This window comes from Labrus mixtus, chromosome 8, assembly GCF_963584025.1.
Source record: "Labrus mixtus chromosome 8, fLabMix1.1, whole genome shotgun sequence".
Classification (NCBI taxonomy): Eukaryota; Metazoa; Chordata; class Actinopteri; order Labriformes; family Labridae; genus Labrus; species Labrus mixtus.
The window spans coordinates 25112613-25136167 of NC_083619.1; the positions used below are offsets into that span (position 1 = coordinate 25112613).

Sequence of the window (23555 nt, forward strand, 5' to 3'; positions counted from 1 at the left end):
CTTTGTAAATGTCGGAACAGAACATCCCTCTCTGTGAAAAAGAAAACAATTGTTTAGCTGCCAAAATGGCTGCTAGATTTGTCTAACTGACCAACAAGGGCCAATTTACTTTCCCAATTTAGCAGCATTCAGATGGTGGCTGGTATTAATTTCCTACCTTGGTGCCAAGGCGCCTTATCACAAATAGCTTGACAACAGTGTAATTGGGAGCTAATCCTTAGTTTAGTGGTATCTTTTATCTTCTCTGATAAATGACTCAACTAAAATAACTGACTCACCTCCACCGAGCGGATCAATAAACACACACCAGTCCCCGTTTGGGAACTTAGAGTCTCTCTGCCCCCTGATTGGCTGCTTACCTGGAGTGAGCTTGCAGTGATTGGGCAGCTCGTCTATGCCCTCTGTCAGAAGAACTGGGATGAGGACGTCGTAATTGGGCATCTCGCTGGATGGGAAAGTGCAGAGGGTGGGGGGGGGGGGGGGGGGGGAGGGAAGGGAAGAAAAACAAAATAAAAGAATCAATACCATCCAAAATGAAAGTGAGAACAATGAGTGAGTGAGAATGAGGGACAGGGCTTAAGGGGGATAAGGCATTGTGGTGGTGTCGAGGAGAGATAGCAAAGTGATTCAAAGGGAGAAGAGGGCGATGGGGGGGGGGGGGGGGGGTAGGATTCAGTTACCAGTAAGTCTGTTTGAGAATGAGACTCTTCGCTTCGATCCAAGCCCGCCTGCTCTCGGCGCTCATCCCCTTCCCAGCGTCAATCACAGCGGGAGGAAAATCTGTGAGGGAGGAGGTAAAAAAATAAATAAAACGAGTTTCAAACAGATCTATGTAAGTGTTTGAACATTTGTATGACAGAACAGGTGTTGGATGAAAGTTCAGGGACTTCAAAAGGAAGAGGAATATACAAGACTTACTGCATGCAGTTACTAGTGTACAGCTGCAGTCGGTGTTTTCTACAACACTGGATGAACTCAACTGGAAAATATAGTTTTAGTCCCACTGTGGTTAAGAGAACATAGAATCCAGTAAAGGATTGTGGGACTTCTTCTTTTTCCCCTCAAACCTTTAAAAATTACACAAATGGAAATCCATCCATTCATTTTTTAAACCGCTTTTTCCCGTTAAGGTCGCGGGGTTCTGGAGCCGATCCCAGCTGCCATTGGGCAAGAGGCGGGGTTACACCCTGGACTGATCGGCAGTCAATCACAGGGCTGACATAAAGATGGGGAGGAAGCCAGAGCACACCGGAGAGAACCCACACATGCACGGGGAGAACATGCAGACTCCACACACCTAGGCACTGTGAGGCGACAGAACCGCCGCAGTGGAAGATGCTGAAGACTCAGCTCCACAATGAGAAGCAACACGAGAGCAGGACAACTTAATGGGCGCGTTAGTGCTTGAATATCTTTAGTGCAATATGCTTTGCGAATTGGACTTTGAGGTAAATGGATGTGGAATTCATGGAGCTATTAGCATCCGCAAACCATTCTTAGTGAATACCCACCCCACCAGCCTCGAGTATTTTCTTTCCCAGTTCAACATCAATAATTACTGTATGTATTTTAAATATGACTGAAAACAAATTCCTCACCATAATTTATTCACTGCAGTGACCCACCTCGGCTCGACAAAGAGTTTGCTCTTAGTTGACCCGTCTGATTAAATAATGGTTAAATAAATAAATAAAAATATTACCATACCTGGCCACAGATTAATGAACATTTTCCCACTGAGCCTCCTGCTCTAATTGAGACTTATCAAAGCGTACCTCCAAGTCACAAGTAAGCCACGAATACTAATAAAGTGAGGAGGGGATGTATTTAATTAGGTCTGGGTTGTGTTAGTGATCGCAGGTCTGACACCCGGTGAAAGCAGCTGGTGACACATAAAGTGACCCATTCAGGTGTTTTTACAACATGGTTTAGAGGTTATGAAGTTGTTGAATTTAAAACCCACTGGTTCAGGTTTCATCATTCCAATAAAAAGGAAAGAATATTTTAACACTGTTTAAATAAAACTATTTCAACCTGCTCTAACACCACACCTTCCTCGCCCTAGACCCACTCGGTTTTTATTTAAATTTAATGAATCATATTTCCATCATTTCACACAGTACATGAGCTTCACATTAGCACAACCAGTGAAAAAAAAAGTCTGCAAACTTTACATTTTAAATAAAAAAGTTGGAGTGTGACGGAGCGGCTCCGTCACTGACTGCAGTCAGCACACACACCAACACACACCAACACACACCAACACACACTCTGCCAGTGCGCCTATAATCATTCAGTAAATCACACCATCATCCTCCTTTCCCTCTCAGTTTCATAGCGTGATTAAGGGTGCACACTTGGAAGTGCTATTTTTGGTATCACACATATATATACAGAGTCAGAGTGGTATTACCGTTGGTGCGTTGCATATGCGCTCCGCGGTGTCCCGTTGCTTCCAAACAGAGGCGGCCCATTTCCGCATACTAAATAGGCGGATGGGGCGCGCATAGGTGATCACATGATTGATTAATTAATTAATTAAATGTTTGTTTTGAAAGTTTCGCCACCAACACAGTGCAGTGGTGGTACTAAAATATGGATGAGAATGGGTAATTTAGGGGTGAGTGAACCATGTTAATTTAACAGAGTGTAAATTGCTCATTCATGAAATAATGTGTTTCTTTAAAATGTTAGGCAATTTATAACGCCCAGTGGGAGGGGCTTCTTGTGTTTAAAAAGAGAGCTGCTTGCTGCTTTCAAGCAGTCTAGGATGGTTACAGTGAAGGTAAAATGTTACAGCAGAGAGTTTATTTTTTTGAAGTACAGTTTGTTTGCTGAGTTATGTGGATTTTGTTTTTGGACGACTTTTGTTTTGTAAATAGTTTAAATAGTCTAAACACCATTTTTTCCTGTTTTTTGCATTTTTGTAAATATCTATCACTGCACTTTGGGAGGCCGGCAAAAAATAAAAACACTTCACTTACAGTCTGCGACTACGCCTGTTTTTAAGTTTTGGGTGGATTGAAAGAGGACCCCGTCACATGGAGGAATTGCAGCTTTTGCAGAGACGGCGGACAAAATCTAAATTCCTCGCTGTGTGCAAGATTTTTTTTTTCAGATTAACTTTCAGGGACATTTTGGCACAAAGCAAGGATTCTGTTCTCCAAATCTTGCACGTAACAGCTTTAGGATTGATCTCTCTATTCCCAGTAAGAACAGAAGGACTGATTAGAGAAAACATACAAGCACCTGACAAAATCCTTGAAAAATTTAAAAAGCTTCTCTTTCAAAATTCAAGTTTACCTTGTCCAGGGGGCGTCAGGCACACAGCCTGGCTCAATGCTGAAAGGATGCTCTGCTCGGCCAGTCCTATTCTCAGCTTCCCAGCCAGGGACCTGTCAATCAAAACCATAAGACCATCAGCTATCAGCACCTGGATGACTAACACTGCTACATGCATGGACATAAAGACAAAATCTGCGTGTGTACAAACATGCAGGTCTGTCTGTGTGTGCAGTAAAAAACTGGCCGTGCATGCGTGTGAGGGAGTGTTATTTTTACCTGACGATGTAGCGGGCCTCGGAAAAGCGGCATGCCACAAAGAGGCCTTTGATGATGTCGATTTTCTTATTCATGGCCTGAGGCGGGCGGGAGGAAATTGAGATTCACAGAAGACGAGTGAGAGGAGACAGAATGCAAAAAGACTGAGGTCACCAGCGAGTACAAAATACATGTTCAAACCAGAATGTGAAAAAAATTATAATAATAAAATAACAAGACCCGGCAGCGGCGGGGATGAATACTGAACTAATTGCTTAAGAGATTCCAGCCAGGTGATGCCTTTATGCAGAGGCTGAAAAATCATTCTCTGAAGTACACAAACAAATAACTCAGCCATTCGAAACACAATCGCATTACCATTTCCTCTCCTTTCTCTACCTGACCCCAATACTGAGAGGCAAACAGAGTGAAAGCTAAATTTTTTCCCAGGACTGCTTCCCGCCTAATGAAAATGTTATTCTCTGGCTCACCGAGTTCCCACTCATGCTGGCAATTTCCTTCAATTTCCTAAACACGCCCCCTGCTGTCAGACTGGCCGGTTGGAACATCATGCGCTGGTTGCTACGGGAACTCTCGGCCACGAGACCCAAATCTCCCTTCTCCTGCGCCTCCGCCTTGATTTTGTCCAATTGTCGCCCTGGAAACAAGAACGAGATCGTAAATGGCAACTGCATCGCTGGCTGATGAGCTAAGAAGGCTGGAATTAGCGGTTAGGCAGGGACTGCACAAGTGTTGTGTTTGGATGCAACAGAAAGGTTGTGCTTGTGTGTTTGTGTTCATTAATGTGTGTGTGTGCGTGTGTGTGTTCATTACCAGTTGCTTGAGCAACAGCTTTCATCAGCACCGTCTCTCCAATGCCAAGCTCCATCCCCAGGTAGGCAGGACCCAGCTGGTTCAGACACAGGTACACACAGCACAGCAGGTCATCTGGAAAAATAACACACACACACACACACACACAATCATAAGCACACGTACATTTCATTACATGTGGCCAACACAAATAAAAATAAAAAACCCAGCAGCACACACAGACTGGAAAAACAACAAACAAAACTAAGGACATATTGACAGTCAGAACCAAGCACATGTAAAGATGCAAACACACTATTATACACTCACATGGGAACACGCTCCATAGACATGACTATACACACACAGAAACACCGACATACACACACAGAAACATGAGGAATTAACAGACAACACATGAGCATGCAGATCAGAAATACAGAAACAGAAAACCACAATCACAAAAAAGCACAAGCCTACAAAGATACACACACGGACAAAAGAGGAAAAAAAAATAACCTCACAGACGTCAAATGAAGGACAACGCAATGAACACACACACACACACACACACACACACACACACACACACACAAAACAAAGGACATATGTACATACAGAACCACCAAACACAATAAACACAGACATTGATAGACACACAGAATTGAAAACAATTCACAGACAAAAGAAATATCCACACACACCGAAACCAATTACAAAGTCATGTACTGTACATGGACAAAAAACACCAAACCAATAACTAACACACAGACACACACAACTGAAGATGTTGTGAGGTACGCAATCAAACACACCATAGAAAAACACACACACACACTCACTGACATTGGCCAAAAAAAGGTTGGACACACAAGAAATATAATTACCAACACACACACACCCCCATCATTGGAATCCCGCTGGTACATACCCGTACACACATCAACAACTGTGCCCCCCCCACACACACACACATTCACATACACACACACAGAGACACACACACACACACACACACACACACACACACACACACACACACACATACACACACACACAGCCACACATCAATGAACTGACTCATCCTCCCACTTTTATGTGCAACCTGGCTTCATCATCATCTCCTTGATAGAGTGGCTGGCAGCCAGCTGCCTGTGTAGCTACATCAGCATGCATTATGGGAGAGATAAAATACCATTTACCTGGAGAGAGCAGCAGCACGGAGCGAAGCAGGTTCGACAGAGTCTCGATGTTTCTCAGCCTGGGAAATGACAACGGGATTGCTTTGAGACAAGGAAGACGAGTTAAACGAATTTCAAAGCCATCCTGTAAATACCGGGAGGCGGGAGATGAGATTTGTCTGGAGGTTTTAATCGGAAATGGAAGCTAGGCAGGCAGACGAACTGTTCATTTATGAAATGCTATACGTCAACTGGAAGTGGACGGAGGAAACAAGAGTCATTACCGGGATGTTTGCCGTTCAATATCTTTAAAATGATTTAAAAATCAATGAAAATACATTTTAAGTTGTTGGTGGGAGACTTAAGCTACGACTTCCCCTTAATGACGTATGATCTGGATTCTATAAAGCTGAGAATCAGGAGCATTAACTTCCCCAAAAACAAGCTAGTATCAGGTCCTTTTTAGGACAAGAGTTGTGAAATATAACATAAGCAAAGTTTCCAAGAAAGCTGCAGAGAATCAAAGCTCAGAAACACCATTAAAAGAAGCCCAAGTGTGGGGGGGGGGGGAAATCTTGAGCGTTCCTAGAAAGTGACCTAATTGTAGAATTTCTTCATGTTCCCTGCCCTCCCCAGAAAATTAATCCAATTTCCTCACTTTCCCTGGCTGGAACAGGCGTCTCTAATTATGCTCCAGAAATTCCCAGCAGGGAGCTTGAATGGTAATTTTGTAAAAAAAAAAGCTTTGAAATATACTTTATCTCTTCAACGGAGCACAGATCAGTTTCTCCCACATGGATTTTTATCTCAATCTAGGGTTAAATAAACATCTTTTCTCTCCATCTGGAGCACTTACCTGCCAGAGTCCTCTTCAATCTTCTCAAAGGTGCGCGCCACCGCCAAGTACGGTACTCTGGAGGGTGATGAGCATGTAGTTAGCAGGCTAAGCAATCCGCCCTGACAGATATTTTACATTCACAGCGCTAAGCTGACTCAGCTGTTCCGAGCAACTAGCAATTAGTGCAACAGTAGAAAGAGCTTTGATTCTGGGTAATCAAAACCTGCATGAAAGCAACTGCAGGAGGGACAAAGGTCAGAGCTGCCTCGACGGGAAAACCTGCGTCCTTACAATGATGTGAAATGATCTATTATGCTCCACAGGGGCGCGAGAGCCAGGGTGGAAGAGTTTGCCTTTTTTTTTTTTTTTAAAGCACAAACCTCTCAAAAAAGAAAATTTCCTGTCGTTCTTTGTTAGGATAACATATAAGAATATAACAAAATCCTCCTGCACACACGGTCGAAAATGCATCCCTACATTGCCAACATTTCGTCTTGCCATAGTCCTGATGTGCTGCCAGGCTTCAGAATGTTGCACCTCTGTCTTTTGATCCAATAGATACTTGTCAGTGCTGACTTTCTTTGTTTAGTACTCCACTCCCAGCCCTAGGTACTGCTGTGGTGAGTGTGAGTGACATGCAGCAAACTCCAACCCTCTAGTGCTCAAATATTAAACCCCCTGAAAACATGACCGCGCTCAGTAGTTGACCCGGAGTGTACGCTGCTGCGTGTCTTGAACCGTGACCTTGATGTAAAATTCCATGATTTTTCCATGACTCTCCATTACCGAGTCAGAGCACTTCCCTGGTCTGAAAAATGGATCTTAGGAGAGTTTCTAAATATCTGACTCTAGGAGGTCACCGAGAGAAAAAACCCTGCCGGTTTGGAGGTGAGAAAAATAAACAATGAAACTCTGGTGGTGATCAATGTTGGGATAAAAAAAAAACTTTCATCTTAAATCTCAATGACTGTTCCAACATTTATACGGTTAAGAATTTGTTGCTTGTAATTTTGATTAGGGGCCTTCTTTTCTGTATCTTTTAAGGCTCAAATTTCTATGCCCTACTGAAGGGAACAAAACCTTCATATTTAAACGTACAATATGTCAATGTTTACATTCAAAAATCTAAATTATTTAAAATTGGACTAAACCTATGTTATATTTTTTGTTGTTGAGTACTCACAGTATCTCAAATATTTCCAACAGGTATCAAAACCAGAGAAATCTGTAATTGTATAGTTGTAACGGGACGTGTCTTGTCGCCATGACGGACAGAATGTTTATCGTCGCCGTGGAAACACTGGATGTTACGTCATAGACCGCTACATAAGGAAGCGTGAGCTGCTGCTGAAAGCTGCCGTACTGTTGCTGTATGAGCTGCTGTGATAAAAACTTCATGTAAATTATACTTTGATACATCGTCGGTAAACATATTCTCTTCCTGAGGTCAGGCACGTTCGCCTTTACTGAGTTTGTTTTCATGGGAGCGGGGGGGGGGGGTTAGCAGAGAGAACACCCATGATACCCCGCTACCCTCCACGTCATGTTTTGTTATTGTATTGATTGAGAGCGCCCTGGTGGCGGAATCTACTTTTTGTATCTTTAAGATGAAAAATATCTACAGTTATTTCTAATGCCAGTAAACGGCTGCAAGGAGGTATGAGGTGTTAAAGTTACTGAAATGACACAAACCAAATCATCAGATTTCCATTGAGTCATGCATCAGACAGTTTAAAGACAACAGGATGGTGATTTCCCTTCAGAGAACACGACTCACACATTTACAGGAAAACATCAGCAAAAAACTAAAAAAGGTATCCCTTCGTCCACAGGGGGCGCCGATCACAACTCTCCATCATATTGTTAAGAATCACTCCCTTGTATATGCAAAAACAATTGCAACTACCCTAAACGGTGAGTAGGTTGAGGGAGACTCGGCTGGACTTACTTTTGGCCCTGCTTCCAGCAGGCGTGATCCACAGGATGGTAGTTGGATCTGGACGGATCGTAGTCTGTTTGTCCCGAGGCCGACTCGCTGAGGAGGAACACAACAGCAGAAAGAGCAAATTAAGTGTCGCAAATAAAGACGGGGACAGGTGTTACTGTCAGATCTCGCTGTGAGCAGAGAGTCTAAAGACACCTTTATTATAACAATTAGAAAGCCTGTAAGTAAGGAGTGTTCTGGAGGATATGTTTAAAGCTTCACGCAGAAGATTAACTAGTTAATGTTGACAGACAAACACCAGCTACCTGTTGAGAATTAAATGAGTAAAGTGTCAACAGCAATGTTGAATATAGGGCTGACTGAATAACACCTTTTTTTTTTACAATGACTAAATTACAGAAAAAAATAACGCATCAAAAAACTACAACCGCCGTCAGCAGCGTTGTAAACTTGATGAAAACACACATGCCAAACATTTCATGGTCTTTTGATTTTTATTACTTCATCCATCCGAGATATCAACACCATACGGGATGGATCAATAAAACAGCCTCAATGTCTCCTCCCTCTACCGAGAGAAACACACACACACACACACGCTGAGGAACGCTACGCTAACACTTTTAAGAGGCCTACATGTATTGATGTGCTGTCTTTCCTCTTCAGTGTGAATCTACTCCTCTCCATGTTTGAAAAGGATTTTAAAGAGTCCTGAAGCCGTTTAGAAGGATGTTCATTTCAAACACATTGAAGAAGAGGGCGGTGGGAGGCTGTGGCTCAGTTGGTAGAGTCGGTCGCGTCTCAACTGGAAGGTTACGGGTTCGATCCCCAGCTCCTGCAGCAACATGTCTGATTTGTCCTTGGGCAACATACTAAACCCAGAATTGCTCCCGCTGCTGCTTCGTCGGTAGCGTATGAATGTGTATGAATGGGATTACTTTCTTCTGATGGTCTCACTACAGAGCAGCTTCTTCCATCAGTGTGTCAATGTGCAGGTGTGACCTGCGGTGTAAAAATACTTTGAGTAGTCAGAAGACTAGAAAATCGCTATATAAGCTCAATCCATTTACCATTTAGGGAGAGAGACAAACGCAAAGAGGAGCGAGGCAAGCTGCCATGTTCAGAGGAGGAGGGGTCGTGAAGAGCAGAGTAAAAGTAAAAAGTGGAACAACAGTTAATCTACCTGTAATACAATCCTTATCGTATTATCAAAATACCTGATTTATTTCGATGAATCAATTAAAAGCCTGTTATTTATTAGATCCATTTCTAAATCGATCAACAGCACTGGTGACGTAAGAAATCATTCTTCAAAAAAAGGGTGAGGCTAGTTAAAAAAGTTACGTTTCCCGCTCTATGGTACATACATGTTATGTAAACTTTTTCTTGTTCTCAAACAAAGGAGCTGAAAACAAAGAGTCTTTTGATTACACGGAGAGGAAGTGTAGCTGTGAACTTTCCTCTGTATGGAATGTCAATCACTCCCACGCCGTCGCACACAGAAAGGCAGCGGTAAAAAAAAAAAAAAAGGAAATAAGTTAGCGAGACGAAATGTGGATTTCTTTTCTGGTCGAGATAAAAATAGTTTGTGGCTGAATCGTTAACATGACTTCAAAATGACAAAAGCAGTAATATGCTGCGGCTGGTTTACTCTACAAGAAATAAAAGGAGATCTTACAAAAAGACAGATTAAATAACGTGAATGTTTTGTGATAAAGAGCATAGACAGAACGATGTGAGCACAATAGAGCTAACGTTCCCTTTTGTTTTCTGTGTAAAGCTCTACGTCCACCCACACACAGTGATCAATCATTATCAGACAGTTCAAGTTACAGCGCATGAAATGGAGAAAGTACGACAAATGGTTAACAGAAATCACACTAATACATCATCAGGCGTCTGTGCATCATGGCTTCATTTTCACCGAAGTCTTCAGATGTTTTGGACGTATTTGGTGACATTTAGAGCGATTGGTTATGCAGCTGAACTATTTAAGAATCAGGGGAAATGTTCACTAGATTGGCTTCTGTATAAGAATCGATGAGAGGGGAAGACGCCAAAACAAAATCACATTGTTGTGTTTTTTATTATAAAGTTCAGCCCTGACTGAGACTTTGGTTGTGATAGAAATAAAATAAACTTGGTTAAATAAAATTAAGACCAGCCATCTGCAGCTATATTACAGAGTGAGCATTAAAGTAATGTACATTTTGTCTCTGTGTCTGCGTCCATCCTCCTGCTTAATAGTCTGAATAAGCGTTCGGGTTGAGCGGTTCAGTTTATAATCACAGACGACTGAAGAAAACTGAAAATCAACACATTTAAGAACCAGAGTGAACCCGAGGAGGCCGCTATGTTTTATCTACATTCAACTTTAAAGTCAATCTGAACGATTCCCGGTGTGCGCTGGATTACTCTGATCGTAATAAACGCTGTCTGTTCCTGCTGTAACTGCACCCCGGATGAGGAGCGCAGCTGTTTACGGAGCACTCACAGATCCTCACATTTAAGAAGATTTTTATCGACCTTTCTCTGGCGAAGAATAATAAAAAAAATTTAGAAAAATCCCAACTGTTCACAACTAACTGATCGTTTAAGCTCCAGGGTTGTCATGGTAACAGAATTTTAAACTAAGATATGACACTTGTTCAAATCAAATAATTGTGATACCTGTTTTGACAAGTCCTACGCACCTAACGCGGGATCACTTCTTTTTTCCAGGCGACATTTCAAAAATCGAAACATTGTCAACAAATTTGTACAATTAAGTCAGAGCGCTCTCTTACTCTAGCGGCACTTTTTGGTTGGGAGTTGAAAACATGTGGTTTTGAAAGGTATCAACATTTTAAGGCTCTAGTATAAACAATCAAACTAAATCAAAAATGACAATAAAACAAATAAAAAATCTGGTGATTAAAGTCAAAATAGCTTCCTCAAAAGCATCTCTCCAGCTCACATCCACGGCATTAAATAAGTTTGGCTTTTGCCAGAGGGGTCAGAGGTCAAGGTCTGCTGAACAGCCCAACATGTGGATGTATTAAAGGTTCAGTGTTGGTAACAGACAGACGAGTAAACAAACCCCTCTGAGGTGTATAGAGGATGAACTGTGTGTATCATTCTGCCGCACTCTGCCTCACCCTTTAGTCTCTTTGCTCTCCTCCGCTGAAGTCTTCCTCTCTGCACTTGTCTTCTTCTCTCCTTCACTCTTCTCTGATTTCTCCGTCTTTGTTGCTGCTTTTCTTGGAGCTATAAAAAAAAAAAAAAAAAAAAAACCCACACACATATAGAACAGAAGGTGACGGGGAGCAGAGTTTTGGACCAGAGCAATATTTTGCTGTCTTTTCTAACTGATAAAAGCAGAGCACATTTGTGGACACATATTTTTTTTATTTTATGCAAGCACAGAGCTATGCAAATTCCTCCTCACCAAAGAAACTGCTGATGGGGGATTTCTTGAGCGGCTCCTTATCTTTTTGCTCTTTCGCCGCTTTCTGTTTTCTGCCTGTTTGACTTTTCGGGCTCTCTTCTCCTTCTGGTGTGTCCTTTTCAACCACCTCCCTCTTGGCGTCTGCGGGCCCTCTCTCATCATCTGTCTTCTGCTTTGCTTCATTTTTCTTCACCGCCCCCTCGGCTTTCTCTTCCTCCTCATCAGAGCTCTGTCTCTCAGCCCGCTCCGCCTCCTCGGCCTTCTCTTCTTCCTCTTTTTTCTTCTTCTTCTTCTTCTTCTTCTTCTCCACCTCCTCATCTGGGCTGTTAGCCTCTGTCACCGCCGTTTCAACTCCTTCTTCCTTTGCTCCCTCCTCCATGGGTTCAGCGGCGTTCCCTGCACGGGGTGAGACAGAAAAAGGGAGAGAGGAGTCATTGAAGAGATAAATGCCAGAAGGTTTTACTGAGGGGCGACCCAGTTTTTTTGCGTGCCCCTTGTGTGAAGGTGGTTTTGAACACAACAGCCTTCTTCAATAAATGCCGCAGGTTATATTTCTTGAGGTTTCCTTTTCACCCGAGAGAGTCAGGTAAGAGAGAATGACTATTGACAAACTTGTAGCACAGAGTCCCTGCAGAGCCAGCTGGGGTCATGATACTGGCTGGGAGAGAAGCTAGAACATGAAAGTTTAATTTTCTCATCCACAAGTTGAAATGGCCGCAGGACTGGGCTGCTACTTTGAACGGTCACTTTTGGTGCTTTTACAGACAATTTTGGAAATTGCAAAGGGCATTTCTCTGCCTGCTGTGTAACTGTGTTCGTGCACATGCTGCCTAAAAATAACAAACATTTACAGATGCTGACGGTGGGAGAAAGGACTGTATTGGACCAAAAAGAAGACCGTTTTTGTCCTCTGAAAAAAAAAAAAAAATCTTTCAAATGCCCATATACGTTCCCGACAATAGACGGGGCCGATTATCTGTGAAGCCAGCGTACCGCTCATGACTGAGGCCAGCTGTCACTCACAAGAGCAGTGCCAGAAGGAGACACAGTTACTCAAAAGTAGGCCAAGTTAACTGACAACTGAGGCGCAGTTATGATGTCACTTTAAATATAATTAGCAATGCAGCAGAGTCATTAAACAACTGCCAAGCAGCCAGTTAATATGGTGTTAAAAGTTTAATGTATGAAGAAAGAAAAAATCTTAAAAACTCTGACAGTCAGAGAAAATCTTGTTGTGATGAATGTTTGAGTACGTCACTGAAAAACAGAACGAAGGTACGCAGCACCTGCGATTAGACTTTCTTTCTTTTTAGCGCTGTGCTATTAGCTTAATTAAAAAGCACTTATACAACCACGATCAGGCGGCAAGGCTGACAAAACATCTGTATTTTTTTGAGAAACATCTGTCACTGCACACAAGGAGAGAAATCAGTGAATGTGAAGTCAAATGAAAATGATTGAATGAATTCAATTTAAATGTGACAAATTATTCTAAAACATGGAAACCTTGATTTTATTTAAAATGTGTAAAAATCAAAAACCTGCTTTGTGTCTTTGATTGTGTTAGTGTCGTTATTTTTAATATAAAAATGTTTTCTTTATATTAACAGAGTTTAGTCTTCACAAAAACGTTCAAGGTCATTTTATATTCCACTCGGGCTGACAGCATCAACTACTACTTAATCACAATTAATTAAGGTCTGAAATGAATGCATTAACTTTTTTAATCGCGATTGATTGCATGCTATTTTGTCCCTTTAGGGGCACCGTAGATAAGCCTCTGCAGTGAGTCCATGTAGTCAGTGATGGATAGGAGCGACACTGCTGCTTCTTTGAATGTCTCCAGACCGCTCAGCTGACGAGTCCACAGTAATATCCACCGTATGACATCATACATTTACCTTTTCAACCTCTGAGATGATTTTATTTAGTTTTTAATCTGTTACGAGTTCCTCTTTCCGTCGTTAACTTCCTATCGTAACCTCCAATCTACCAGAGGTCCTAACTTTATTTCAGAATAAAAGCGGGGTTGAATTCAAATAGCAAGCTTAGTACTCGCAGCTTAAGACAGTACAACATTTCAAAATAAAAGCTAAACTATTTTTATTTTTAAATGGGAAATAATGGTATTTTAAACATGGGATTAAAATGTGATAAATCGCGATTAACTTTTAAAAGTTTGCCATGAAACACAATTCAAAATGTTATCATTTGACAGCCCTGATTGTTTGTATGCTGTGTCAGGTTTAACTTGCATATAACCACTCGTAACCACGTTCAGAACAGGCATGTGGAGATAAACCTTCAAATAGGACTGAAAACATCTGCCACACATTGTGTATTGTGTACTCGCTGCTGCTGTGCTCTTTTGAGGGGCTAACTTTTCTACTTACAGCACTTTGGTCAGCATTTGCTGTTACATTTAGGTGCAACTTCACACATCTGAGAAGCTTGAACCAAAAAAGGCATTGACTTGATAACCGTCTATAAAATGAATTGATTATCAAGTAAAGGCTGAAAAACTTTCTGTTGATTTTTCTTAATAGTTGAAAAATCACTTTTGCATCATATTCAGATGTCAGCAGCATAAACCAAATATGTCTTACAGGGTGGCTGAGGTACAGTGGCTCAGAAGGGCCAATCTGAGGAGTGAATGTGATCAAATTGCTGCTTGTCTGTCAAGTTGATGCACATCAAGACATGTTGATGAGCAACAAGAAGCTCCGGGTTCATGGGGTTTTCATTGAAAACATCAAGCATGTTTACTTACAAACATCAGATATCGCCCGTGTGTGTTGCCGTTTAGGATATTTAGAAATGTCATCATCCAGCAATCAAGAAGTATTTGACATGTTTCAAAATGATTTTTAACTTTCTTTTGGGCGTGATGGAGAGACAGGCAGGACACAAACAGGAGATGCTGGGGAGGTGGGGCAGCCAGACAAAGACTAGCGGTAATGTCGCCCCATGTGCAGAGACTGAAGATGACGGAGCGACGCAGCGCCTACGGACCTTTACTGCATGTAATGTCATCACTAATCTCTCCTCCAAACATCTCTCTTCAGCTGTACTATCCAATAACGGCAAAAATGACCCAAAAGATCTTGAAAAATAAATGTATAAAAGAGAGATGGCTGGAAGAGGAATGGGATGGCATAAGAGAGTTCTGCATCCAGAGGACACTCTTTAATAAATCTAATTGTTAAAAGTTGTTCTGACTTATTGACTATTGTAGTAGTTGGTCTATAGTTTAAAATCCAGTCTATGTGGAATCAGGACATCAAGACTTTTTCTTTATAAGTGGATGGTTTAACACCGACTGTGTTGCATTTCAAAATGTTCTCTGTGCTTCAAAACGATCTGCACAGACTCTCCCCCGGGACTTAATGCATTTTCATGAGGTATTTATTTACTTTCTTATTAAAGGGAATGTTTAACAGCACTGTTTAATGTTTGTTTCTCCAGGCTCTGGTCTTTATTAACACTGAAGTTGGAGAGAATTAGAGCGAAAGAGACTCGCTTTGTTGTTCTTCTTCTGCAGGAAGGTTAAGTTGGAGCCTTGAATGAAGAGTCCAAGGAAGTGTGGACTCTGTTAGCTGTACGACACTACACTGAATAACAAAAGAGATGACACACTACATATAATGTGTCTTAACACACATGGAGGTTTTTTCACATTCATGGAAAAGTTCAAGATTTGTGGCTATTCTTTGTAATGAAAACAAACCAGGGAAGCAGCGCTGCATCGGTTGAACATCAGTATTGTACGATATCGCTCCTGTTGAAGGACATCCGCCCTTAAGTAGACAATGTCTGTCAGTTGTGTTCAATCATCTCCCTCCACTGGCCCCCAGTTACTGCTCGCATCAAATTTAAAACTCTGCTCCTTACGCTCCTCCTTACCTAAACTAATCTCATCCGGACATTCCTTATCGGGCCGGAGAAGTCACCTGTTAGACAGACTCAATGTGAATGAAACTGTGGGGTGCCTGACAGCCTAGCGGTTATGTTTGGAGGCTATAGTCCTGTTGGAGGCGGTCGTGGATTTGAATCCGACCTTGGCCCTTTGCTGCATGTCATCCCCCACACTCTCTGCTCCCAATATTTCTGTCTCTCTTCAGCTGTCCTAGCCATTAAAGGCAAAAAGGCCCAAAAAATAACATTTGAAAAACTGTGAAAGGGTCAGTGTGGGAGACATGCACTCTGTAAAACCTGTTCCAGTGATATTTTAAGAGGAGGGACTACTAACAGCTATTTTAAAACATCAACTCTCATAGCTCATCTGAGAATCAGACACAGAGACTCACAAAGAAGTGATAAAAAAAGATTGGTATCTCAGTCTGCAATCTGCTAAATTATTATTTTAAACGTTGGTATCAGTATCGGCCCTGAATCTAAAAATCGGTTCACGTCCTTCAGCAACTTCCTGGCTTGGAAAATCTAACGTTCATAGTCCAGTCCTGTGCAGGAGCTCTGTGTTTCTGTGTACAATAATATCAGACTCATAGCAGAGGGGATGGTGTACCTGCACTCTTGTCACCGCTGTCCACACGGGGTCGTTTGTTTTGCTGACCCTGCTCCTCCTTGACCTCGGCGTCGTCCTTCTGACTCTCCCTCCGGCTCTCGTCGAGCTTCCTCTTGGGGAACATCTTCCTGGCTGCACACGTCAGCGACAGCGACATTAAATTAAGAGGGAGGAGAAAGAGAGAGAGAAAAAAAAAGGAGTGAGAGGCATCCCATCTGAAATCACAGCATGATCAAAGAGAAAAAGAGAATAAGGAGATGAAAACAGGACCAGACTGCTCGCTTTCTGCAGATGTAGGGCAATGGGGGGAAAAAAAGGAATCTCAGTTACGTATTTTTTGCTAATGAAAACACTAATTCCATCCTGAAAGATATTATGCAGCTCAGCAGCTCAGGGTTCCAGTGTAATTTCCTCAGTAATTTTATGCAGCAGTGGTGCTGGAGGGTAATTTTACTCTTGGTTCCACATCCGCCTCGGTTCTGCTGCTCGTTAGATTCTAGCACAGGTAGCACTGCTGGTGTTTTCCTTCTAGATATTATAATGAAAGCATTAACACAGCATCATTAAGATTGCAATTTCTGCTGAGAAATTAGAGCGTTTCTTAAATGTGCCGTTTTCTCCGGTGGTGACGATGGCAGGGGTTCTTATTGTGGCAAAGTATTAAAAAAAAAACAAAAAAAACACTGCAGTCATCAAACACAAACAGAACGGGATGATGAAAAGAAAAAGAGCTGCTCGTCAGGATGCAAAAGTAGGATGAAGGAAACACAGTGAGGAAAAAAAGCAGATGCTTCAAAAATGAAAACAGAGAAGTGATTGCCAGAAAACTCCAGAGCTGTAAGAAGCTTTAAATCCTCTTTTTAAGATCCTACATTTCTGGTACAAGAGCGAGAACAAAGCACCACTTTAAAACACTTGGTCCATTATGTTTAATGCAGAGCAGTTAAACACATACATCTCATTTAAAATTGACTGATAATGAAGTAGAACGCAAGAAGAAAATAGCTGTGTGTTCAGAGTGTGAAACGCCCGAGCTGTCAGGTGCAGACTGCAGCTGTAAAATAATCACCACTGCACATTAGGGCTGGGTGATAAGGCCTAAAAATACAATCTCAGATCTTTTCCTACCAAACTCGATGAACGATTTTAATCTTTTTTTTTTCTTTCTAAAAGTATTTATAAATGACGAAGAAATGTTATTTATCAATAAGATTCAACATAAGAAATCTGAATTTCACTTTGAGGATTAATAACATATCCTGAATTTCTCTTTTGGGGTTAGAGTGAAAGTTGTAAACTTGTCTTTAAAGGAAGATATTTTACACATAAATATATCAGAAATCAAGTCTATCCTGTGTAAATGTCTCTCTGAGTCATGACTGTCTACAATGAGTGAGAAACGTGAGTCCTGCTGGCTGTGTTGTTGTCAGAGCCGTGTTTACATCATGTTTACATGGACGGGACGGCCTCGTGTATAAAGCTGTTTAAGTCGACCACTAGAGAAAAGAAGAATAACAGACTCACTGCTTATTTGGATTTAACGTTATTGTGTTTAGATCTCAGTAAATCTCTGTAAATTGATCTGCAATATGAAGCTATGAGCTAACCAAAGAGCGCTAACATTAGCCTGCTAACACAACAATGCAGGACAGAGAGGAGGAGAGCGGAGGCTTCAGAATAGCCGATGTGTCGGCAGACAGTTTGTTTTGGTTTCATGCTGGAGCTCAAGGGCGACATCTACTGGATCAAAAAGTCGCACATTCTTCGTTTTAAAGTGCACTATGCAGCTTCATGGTATAGCAGAAGTACGGACGAGGCAAAGCGACTCCAGCTGTGTGTCTCATACTTGGGGCAACTCAGCCACTCTGTAGGAGGTTAACGAGGAGCCCGAAGAGATCGACGGAGCAAGTTAAAGAGAAAATCTCGATATTCCACAAACCTGATTTATTGATAAAAAATGGATAAATGGTCCAGCCCGACTTCATATGTTCAAGCTTGTACTTTTGACTGGATGAACCACCGAAACAGACAATCAGCTGCTTTAATAAGACGACTTGCTCTGCTGGTTCTGTTAACACCCAAGTCAGCAGAATCGACACATCGCAAGGATATGCAGGGGTAATATAATTACCATAATGTAAATACATGCAGAAAAATAAACGATGTAAGCTCGGAGGAGTGTGTGGATCAGCAGATGAGATCAAATGACAAGGCAGTCGAGTCTACTGGTGGTTGACACCCTTCCAGGGAGTCAGGAGATAAATGAAACAGGAGGGCGGAGAGTGTGCGGAGCAGTTTCTCATGAACAAACTTCTCATGCGTTCAGTCTGTGATAAATGTCTTGTTTTTGCTCTCATTGTGGAATAATGAATATTTGAAACCATTAGGCCCCTGCTAACAAGTAATCAAGTATCAAACAGCTCCAGGCAGACAAACGATCAATCCTCAGCTGGTGTCAAAGTTCAAAGCTGAAGCGACTTTGGAGAAATAGTTGAGAAACACAAACTATTGTGGCTTTTGTGATGTGTTATATGCTGCAAAAAAAAAAACAGAGCGCCGCAAGGAACTCAAAAACAGATCAAACACGGAGGTGGGATTCATTTCTCTGCTTGAGAAAACAAAAGCAGCGATATGAATTCAACTATTTAATCAACCAAAGAACCTGTAATGTCACAAATGATAAATGATGAGACTTCTCCATACCACAGGTTTTAAAAAAACGCTCTAGCACCCATGTGCAGGAGTTTCCCTCCAATGTTTGTTGGAGGCGCTGGTCCCCTCCAAGACTCACACCCTCTCTCCATTAAAGCCAAAACCAAATGAAACTATGAACGTGATGATCCATATTATCAGTGAAGTTCTGGTAAGCATGCTCACCGTCAGTAATACCAGGACAGTAAACAATAAACACAGCAGTAAACAAAACTATACAAATGAAAACACTGGTTATTTTCAGGTGTGGCTCCTTAGACGCAGAAGAGGAAAATTCTCACCTGTCTTGCGTTTCACAATCCCAGAGGGTGAGATGGAGTTTGGGGTGCTGGGGGTCCCGGGTGAAGCTGAAGAGGCCGGGGTGGCCGGAGTGGCAGGGGTCACAGGGGTGGCCGGAGCGGCAGGGGTCACAGGGGTGGCTGGAGCGGCCGGAGCGGGTGGAGGAGACATGGGGGTGGGAACGGCCTTGAACACATCGTCCTTCTGCAAAATGAAAGCAGCGCTGGGGTTCACTGTGAGGAGAGGCCGTGTGAAATAGGGGCGGGGCAAAATCATTTTACAGCTTTATATCATTCCAGTTACAGAAGAGGTGAAACTGACACCAAATCACAGTGAAAAAATACACACTGAACCTTTATCTTAAAACGTATCAGTTACCGCAGGTCGCTATAGAGTGATTTATCGTTAAAGTGACGAGTGTCACGTATTGTATGACGAGTTTCCCTACCATTCCAAAACCTAAAATGTAAAATGTGTGAAGTTACTCCAGATTAGGTTTTTGATTCCCATCCTGACTTTTTCTATCTAAAGCTGGCAATAAAAAAATGAAGGATTTGTTGTTCAGCTGTCCGAGACAATCTGCTCTGAAGTACAACGGACTCTGCTGGAAAGTCTATTGAAGTCTAACAATGACCTGTCAACCCCAAAGAGCTCAAAGCCAAATACAGAGCAGCAGAAAAATCTATGAGGCAAAGTAACTCTGCTTTGTAGAAAATGTTGGAAAACAATCCTGCCAACCCCCGAACAACACACACACTCCTCCGTCAGTGCGGAAACAAGTTTGTTGTGCAATGAAGCGCTTCGTTCAGAGCGGGCTGCGAGAAGAAAGAAAATCAGAGGGGGCGGGCGGCTCTACTTTAAGACAGGCTGGCAACCGCCTTTCAAAGTCCGGCTACGAGCCCGCACTGCTCACGAAGCGTCTCAGTGTGACCTGATGCTCGATGAGGAAGTGGGGTCATTTTCTAAAAGTTCACTTTGCAATCAGTGGAGCACTGTGGTCATTACAAAAGAATAAAGGTTTAAGGCGCTTTTTTAAATTGGCTTCACTTTTCAAATGCAGAGGCTGCATCATCTACTTCTTACTTCCATTCCCCTTAGTCTCCTACCCACACACACACACACACACCTGTACCTCTCTTACACAGCGTCTTCTCCCGCTCTGTCGTATGTTGGTAGCTTTGTTTGTTTTTCTGTGTTTCTGCTCTTTTGACACAATTCATTAGCAGAGCGCTAAAGACCCTCAAATCAGATTACTCGAGCTTTGAAAATGTTCCACTCGATATTCCGTTATCACATCAGGCGATCGTCGGTTTACGAGGAGGCTCATTGATGGTGACGTGCATCACAACAAATCATCCTGAGACTGCATGACAGCGGCGGCGGCAAGCAGCTGCAGAAAACCGTTGAAACAAAGGCACGAGGAGCTTCAGTTTTGACACGAGCGTTTACAAGAGGGACATACGGGGAGTGTGGCAATTCATGAATAGCCTCATTAAAAAAATCGTTCAGAAACACACTTGGCCAGCTCATCCAGGTATCGTCTATGTGTGGGGAAACACTGCAGCTTCTAAGTCTCCTTTGTAACTAATCAATTACTCTTACCTGGAGAATGAAGAAATGTACTTTTAAAAGCCATTTGTCTCATTTTGTACGACATTTCATAGAGACAACAAAAAGAGTATTAACTGTTTGAAAATAATCTTGATTGATTGATTTGACTAAATACAAGATACAAACATTTGTCACAACATTCAAACACCAAACAAACATTCAGAGGCCTTTCAATTTGCTTTGCTCGGGGATTCAGCTCCGCATTCAATTTGAGCGCAGAGAACAGAAGGAGAGCACACATCACACCTGTTTTAAAATCTCTACACTGACTGGCTGCCTGTTAGTTTTTGTGTTGATTTTAAAACTCTTTTATTAGTTGATGAAGCACTGCATGGCGCTGCAGCAGACTACCTCTCAGAGATGATTCTGGTTCATGAACCAGGACGCATTAGGGTTTAAAGAATAAAACTAGAATCTGTCGACTCGCCCCAAAAGATCACAGCCGGCGGAGGAAATCAATTATTTTTGTCTTTTTACAGATGTAATCAATGTGATTTATCCAGGACAGCAGATGGTTGACTCGCTTGACTTTTTCATTATGAGTGACAATAGGGGCCTTGTGAACATCAGATGATAAACCGAAAAACAATTTCCTCTGTTTTCTTTGCATTGATCTCTACAGTGGGTTTACACATAACCGTTTTGTTCACAGCGTGTTTGCGGCGTCGTCGTCTTCTGCCTCTTACGTATCTCTACTTGAGCTGCTCTGCGGCCAGCAGAGAGCAAATCATGGCCTCGTCAAAGAAAATATGAAATCTTTGTTAGCATATTAAAGTGATGCTGGGCCTCAAAGTATCGGCTACAATCCGGTTCCTCAATGAAGAAAGTATTCAACATTTCTGACACATGAAGAAAATGAGCAGGCGGTAATAGAGGCGTTTATCAAGCAACAGGTGGTCGGGTGACAATCAGTTCTTTTCATTTTGTGGCTTATTGACAAATGCGTTCAACATGCTGAATCACTGTACGATGATTGTGCCTTTGTGCCGCCGTGTTTCCTAACAAACAGACACAGAGACACCTACAGGAGCTCTAACAGACGTGTTAGGTTCAGACTGTGCAGGTGGCAAGAATGATTCAGACCGTCTGATTGGTCGCACACTGTTAGAACTATTTTTAAACAAAGAAGGGAACATGAGGCGTACTGGTATTTGAAGTGCGATAATCATGAAATCAGAAATTAATTAAATTCAAGTCTGTTTTCACATCCCATGATTCATTTCTTTTGCACACACTTGTCAAACCCGCCTCTTACCTTTTCTGTTTTACCGACAGCCTCTTTGGCTCCTTGGCCCTTTGTGGCGACTTGTTCTTTAACGACCGGCGCCTCGTCGTCGTCGCTGTCCAGAATCTGACGGCTGCGTTTGGCGACCTTCTTGATGGGTGACTCAGCTTCCTGGACGCCGTTCTGCACCTTGAGAGGACTTTTGACGGTCCTGGGGACGAGCGCAGACACAGAGTTAAGACGACTTGTAACTCAAGTAAATAAAGACGTGAACCTCATTACTTTAATAACGTTCAAAAACAAAGTCTAAGGTGCTACGTGAAGTTTAAATTAATTGTTAAATCTGTGAAAACCTCGTCTTAAAATCAAGGCAAGAGTCGTTAAAGCGAGGTCAGCGCACTGATGAAGGGATCATTACATAAAAGACGAGTACATTAAAGTGAGTTTTTAAGATGCACTTTAAAGATGATAATGAACGCTATCATCAAAGTGGCTCGGAGATGAGAAAGGGAACTTATCTTCTCTTTTGATTACTATAAAAAGTGGCCAGAGAAACGCTTTACTAAGCAGCAGAGATCTGGGATTCAGAGAGACTCAAAGATAATTGCCAGTACTCAAACTGTCAGACTGTGTTTGAAAATCAGCTAAAGCACTGATATGGATAGCTGATGTTTTTTTCTAACGGTGTCTCTGTGAACGTACAGCGACATCTCCATTTGTCTGCTAATCTTTGAATAAGTCGAAAACGTTGTCCTCAAAAGGCCAACGATTTCTGAGAATAACAACACAGTAAAATAATTGCCGTGTTCATTAAAGTCTTCATATGCGATTTTTCACACTTAAATATAATATAAATCAAGTATATCCTCTGAAAATAACTCTGTGAGTCATGACTGTCTACAAGGGGTGTAACACCCGAGTCCCACTGTCTGTGATGTTTTCAGAGTTTTCAGAGTCCTATCTTCAGTTTGTTTACATCGCCAGGACGGCCGGCTGACTCCTCCCCTCACGTATAAAAGTTGTTTAATTGAGGGACTAGAGAAAAGAAGAATAACATACTGTACTCACTGCTTAACTGTGTTTCTAGATCACGCTCATTTCAGGTAAATTTACATGCAGTGTGAAGATACGAGCATAATAAAGATCGCTAGCATTAGCATGCTAACACAAACAATGCAGCGCGAGTTGTTTTGGTTTCATGCTGGTGCTCAAGGGCGACATCTGCTGGATCAAAAAAATCACATTTAAAGCCTTTAAGAAGAATATCTGTGTGTTGTAACAGAAATGTTCTAACTTGTACTTGCCAGCAGCTAACCCTAACCCACAGCTCACCTCCTCAAAGGACAGCTGACCTCACAGTGCAATAACAACCTCAATGAAAACGGTACAATTACGTGATCAGGAAAAACTATTAATGTGTGAAAAATCTCATGTGCAAAAGAGGATGTACAAAATTCTC

The 23555-nt window shown here is 42.1% G+C and overlaps 1 protein-coding gene across 1 annotated transcript in view; it reads right to left on the reverse strand.

Moving 5' to 3' along the window:
- lig1 (ligase I, DNA, ATP-dependent) overlaps positions 1-23555 on the reverse strand; it is a 58017-nt gene that overhangs the window by 32302 nt on the left and 2160 nt on the right. The window contains exons 3-16 of the mRNA XM_061045369.1: positions 22127-22307; positions 19263-19464; positions 16270-16401; positions 11745-12140; positions 11455-11563; positions 8321-8407; positions 6391-6447; positions 5556-5614; positions 4375-4488; positions 4032-4198; positions 3562-3638; positions 3304-3395; positions 681-780; positions 360-445 (exon numbers count right to left, since the gene is read on the reverse strand). Of these exons, the coding sequence (XP_060901352.1) occupies positions 360-445; positions 681-780; positions 3304-3395; positions 3562-3638; positions 4032-4198; positions 4375-4488; positions 5556-5614; positions 6391-6447; positions 8321-8407; positions 11455-11563; positions 11745-12140; positions 16270-16401; positions 19263-19464; positions 22127-22307 (1859 nt within the window). The remainder of the gene's footprint in view (positions 1-359; positions 446-680; positions 781-3303; positions 3396-3561; positions 3639-4031; positions 4199-4374; positions 4489-5555; positions 5615-6390; positions 6448-8320; positions 8408-11454; positions 11564-11744; positions 12141-16269; positions 16402-19262; positions 19465-22126; positions 22308-23555) is intronic.